This window comes from Helianthus annuus, chromosome 11 (genome assembly GCF_002127325.2).
Source record: "Helianthus annuus cultivar XRQ/B chromosome 11, HanXRQr2.0-SUNRISE, whole genome shotgun sequence".
NCBI lineage: Eukaryota > Viridiplantae > Streptophyta > Magnoliopsida > Asterales > Asteraceae > Helianthus > Helianthus annuus.
Genome location: NC_035443.2, coordinates 166,463,844 through 166,468,529, shown reverse-complemented (window position 1 = coordinate 166,468,529; position 4,686 = coordinate 166,463,844). Strand labels below are relative to the sequence as shown.

General features: G+C 37.8%; 1 protein-coding gene across 1 annotated transcript; it reads right to left on the bottom strand.

The window, feature by feature from the left end:
* Nucleotides 1-796: 796 nt before the first annotated feature.
* Nucleotides 797-3,002, bottom strand: LOC110890982 (high-affinity nitrate transporter 2.1). The gene is made up of 3 exons (XM_022138641.2): nucleotides 2,134-3,002; nucleotides 1,892-2,007; nucleotides 797-1,633 (listed from the first exon to the last, which is right to left on the bottom strand). The coding sequence occupies exons 1-3, from the start codon at nucleotides 2,941-2,943 to the stop codon at nucleotides 967-969; spliced, it is 1,593 nt and encodes a 530-aa protein (XP_021994333.1). The 5' UTR covers nucleotides 2,944-3,002; the 3' UTR covers nucleotides 797-966.
* Nucleotides 3,003-4,686: the final 1,684 nt, after the last annotated feature.

Below are 4,686 nucleotides of genomic sequence, written 5' to 3'. Positions count from 1 at the left end.
CACTTAGATAAATTATCATCCTCTACTCACCCTATTTTGTGCATTTTCACTTTTGAAGTCGAAACTATTTAATGTATTATGTAAACTAAACTTATGTATTATTATTATTATATGACTCGTATTTATGTATCAAACTATGATTAGTTGGCGTATTAATGTATTATATAGACTAACAGTCAACCGACATGATTGACGCGAAAACTGTGGGGTTAAGTTAAATACTTGATGATCCGGCCAGGCCTTATGATGTTACATATCGAAAGAGTATCTATCTCTCACATTGATTACATTATCTTGGTAATTCCTTGATCAAGGTTTCATTTCTCGATCGAATTTTGTTATATACTCTTGCTTTCATTCGAATTCGTTGTGTTACTTTGTTTTGCTATTTTGATTCCATCAGAAACACCATATTTTTGAAAGCCAATTTCATAGAACTTGCCATATCAATACACATATATGCACAATTTGAAAAAATATCAATCCATAAGTCACCCTAATTTTTTATGCTTTGACTTTTAAAGTTAAACACCATGTTTTAGACAACCGGGTGTGTTCGGTAACAAGGATAGGTTTAACTAGATCCTCCGCTAGTGGACCTACAATTACACAATTTATAAAACAACACAAAACACCATAACAACTTAATTAGCTGATTATGTGTATATCTTTGTAGTTAGGGTTTGTACATCACAAATTTGTTCATAAGTCTATCAAAATGAATTGACGCCAATATTACATGTTGGTGATACTTAGTGCGTCAATAATCCATCGGTGAAACTTATTTCCGTAGTACTAAAAGAACTTATATGGTGTAATACGGATTTTATTGTTCAAACACTTGAGCAACAGTATATAAAGCTACACTTGCCGTCACACTCTTTATCACCTATTTTACATATGTTGTTTACTGTTCAAAGAAAAACACAATTGTTTAAATGAAGAACATCTGAAAAATGTTGGAAATCAAACACGGTTGGGAGTGTTCTCTGGTGGCGTTGGAGCCGACGCCACCTTCCCTCCACGCTCCGATCGGCTGTTTTCGGCAAACCTGAGACTTGCTTGGTGCATCCCTTTCTGTTTTTCCTCCTCGGTCCACTCGGAAACATAGTAATTCTCTTCACTACCTTTGACTATGTCTTGACTAGGGGGAAAGAACATGCTCCCCCATTGTGGGAAGTGGACAAAACTCACAGGAATTGTACAACAAATGATCATGATACCCATGTATGTCAACCCGTGTTCCGTTGAGAAAGATGCATTGGCAAAGAATAGCAATTGTGTTAGCCCTGATCCGAAGTTGCCACCCGCCCCAGCCATTCCGGATATGATACCAAGTGATCTGCGGGAAATGAAAGGAATGATGCCGAATGTTGCTCCGCATGCGGCCTGTGCTCCGATGGAAAAGAGCATCATAAATGTGATGGCTAATGGCAACGAGCCGACTAGACCGAGGCAGACGCAGCACACGCCACCCGCGGTTTGAAGGAGCCATAGGTTCCAAAGGCGACCTCGCATTCCAAATCGTTTTGCCATGTAGTCGGATGTGAACCCTCCAAAGGGACGCGCTAGAAGGTTTGCCATCCCAAAGCAGGCCGCAATGATTCCGGCAAGGTGAAGTTTTAAGTCAAATCTATAATTATAAACAACACAAAACACGTGTTATTTTTTATTTGTACGTCAACTAATTTACATTCTATACAATTTTTTATTTGTACGTCAACTAATTTACATATATTATCCATTATTAATATTAATAACGAAAGTATCAATTTCACAGTTCTCTCTCTCTATGTATGTATAATTTAATTGACAAATTTACTTTAGGCATAACTAAATGGTAATTTTCTTGTAATAAAATTCTAATGAAATAGAAAACAAACTAGTATACCTGTCGTAGAAGTATTCAGCAATCACATTATCAATTGTTAACTCAACACCCATTGAGTAACCATAGAGAAGAACAAAGATCCATGTCCTATAGTTTGTCACAGCATACCATAATACCTGTAAAAAGTTAAGACAAATTAGACATAATAAAGTGCTGAATTGAAAACCCTAATTAGACATAATAAACTAATGTATTGAGAACCCTAATTAGGTATGAAAAAGCTAGCTAGCTAGCTAGTGTACCTTGCCGAATTTATCTTTAGCCACATCACCTTTCTTCTGAAGGGCACCAAGGTTACCATCAGGCAAATCTTGACCAAGAGTCAACACCAATATGCCCATAATTACATGAAACCATCCGGGTATGAAAAATGCGATCCTCCACGCGGTAAACGAGGTCGCACCCGCCTTCTTGATGATCTCAAACAAGACCGGCATAAGGAGTTGCGTCGCACCGCCTCCCATGTTTCCCCACCCGGCCGCAGTTCCATTCACGAGCCCGATAATCTTGCTGTTAAACATGGTACTCATCCAGTACTGGCATGAGACAAAGGTAGCTAAAGAGAACCCGATCATGAACCTAACGGCTATGTAGCCGCTAGCATCGCTAACAAATGACATGCAAAAGATCGTGGGTGCAGACAACATGATGAGGAAGGCGCAGCCATAGCGAGGTCCCAACAAGTCACAGACCGCGCCCATGGCTAGCCTGGAGAAAATGCTACCAGAAACAGAAGCAACTCCAGCGTTCCCTATGTCAGCTTTCTTAAGATCGAGGTTGTCGCGGATGATGGGGACCAGCGGAGCGGCCGCAAAGGTGGAGACGAAGGTGGCGAAGAAAGATATCCATGAGAGGTGGAAAGTTCTCATGTGAGGGTTTGCAAATGAGAAGAGTTTAAAGACGGTTGCCTTGTGTTCAGAGTCCACGGGTAGGTCGAATTTCGCGGTGCGATCGGTGTGCACCATTGGGGAGGCGACCGAGAAGGCTAATACCGGTTCTCGGCCGGTGACTCCATGCATTGAAGTTCCGGGAGAACCTTCTATCTCAGGCATTGTCTTTAATTTCTATGGGATGTGAAATTAAATGTTTAGGTTGCGTTGGTGATATGTTTTAGAGGTCACTAGGATGTGTTAATATAGGCAATGGTTAGAATCTAATAATGCAAGTAGATATGATGTTGAGAAGTGTTTAGATTTGTATATATGGTTGACAAATGAAAAGGGTTAAATTTTTGTAGCCAATGGATATTGCCGAAAGGTTGTGGATACTTTTTTAAGGAATCTAATTGCCGCATACAATGAAGATGTCAGCATTTTGGCTTATGGGATCTTCTAAAACATACTTTACCACAAATTAACATGTTGGTCAAACCAATTATATTAGATATCCTATCAAGAACATATGATCAGGTAAGACATACATAATAGCTTATAAGTTCAGGTCCAGCTAAATGAAAGCTATTAGGATTTTCCTAAACAACTACACAAGTGCAAACCAAAATTAACTAATTGAATTAATATTCAAAATTTATTGTCTGTACAGGCTAATAATAGCTCATGAACCGTAGTTGTAGCTCTTTTCACAATAGTTCCAATGCTTCTCTTACCGTCATCGTTTTCGCGATCAGTCGCTAGCATTTGCTAACATTATAAAAACTCGAACCAAGCCATGAAGCTCTGGTGTAACCCTCAACGAAGCTAACAATGCAAGAGCGTTTCGAACCTGTATCGCTATCTCCATCTTTAGTAATATTTTGGAATTGTGTAGATAATTAACTAACATTATAAAACTACATGACGAATGCATTAATCTAATCTAGTGTTGTTAAATAATATAATTTACAATATTTAAATTAGGATATATAAAGCCAAATTCAACTCACTTTATACATATTTATCGATCAAATATTGTATCAATTTTACGAGAACCGATTTGTAAATCTTTCTACTCGTTATCGTATCGGGATTTTGTGTAACACCCTTTTTCAATTTCCTAAACAAATTGTCGATCTTTAATAAGAAAAACAAGAAAAAAATTCCTCCCCTCTCCCTCTTGATATCTAGATATGAGACAGCTAAAGTCAACCAGCAGCAAAATATCTACATTATTTACAGAAAATTTGGACCACAACATGTTAAGAATAATGAAATGGCTTAAATGATATGAATGAGCTGACTTTTCAGTTATAAATCATATAATACTTTCATTATTTTCTTGTCCTCGTCACGTTAGGTATCCGTATGTTCGTACTTTTACAGTTGATATTATATAATTTGGATTAAACTGTGAAAATGGTCCCTAATTTTGGTTAGTTTTGTTACTTTAGTCCAAATTTGAACCCTTTTACATCTAGGTCCTTGTAGTTTCATTTTTTCGCCATTTTGGTCCAATTTGAAACCTTTTGCCAGAGTTTTTGTCTTTTTCCTTTATTTTAGTGAAGGGTAGAATCGTCTTTTATGTGATTTTTTATTTTTTATTTTATTAATATGTTGTCATAATACACACACATATATATTATATCAATATATACATATAGACAGTCACACAAATACCCATCTCTCTCTCTCTCTCTGTGCATACACCACCACTGTCACTACCTCCACCTCCATCTCCGACATCCCCATCACGGTACCTCAACTCTAACTCTCTCTTTCTCTCACCCACCCACCTTCCCCATCAACGAAATCAAAACCTTCACCATCAACGCCACCCATCTTAACCTTCACATACACAAAAATACACAAGTTATATCAAACCAAAACCGCACCAAATCGGAAAAGGCTCTCGTCGTAATC

Bases quoted from the DNA above. Each gene is read 5' to 3' on its own strand.
- LOC110890982 (XM_022138641.2), bottom strand. From the start codon at position 2,943: ATGCCTGAGATAGAAGGTTCTCCCGGAACTTCAATGCATGGAGTCACC. The intron at 2,008-2,133 runs GTACACTAGCTA...AACTTTTTACAG, and splicing joins CTAAAGATAAATTCGGCAAG to GTATTATGGTATGCTGTGAC. The intron at 1,634-1,891 runs GTATACTAGTTT...TTATAATTATAG, and splicing joins GCTGAATACTTCTACGACAG to ATTTGACTTAAAACTTCACC.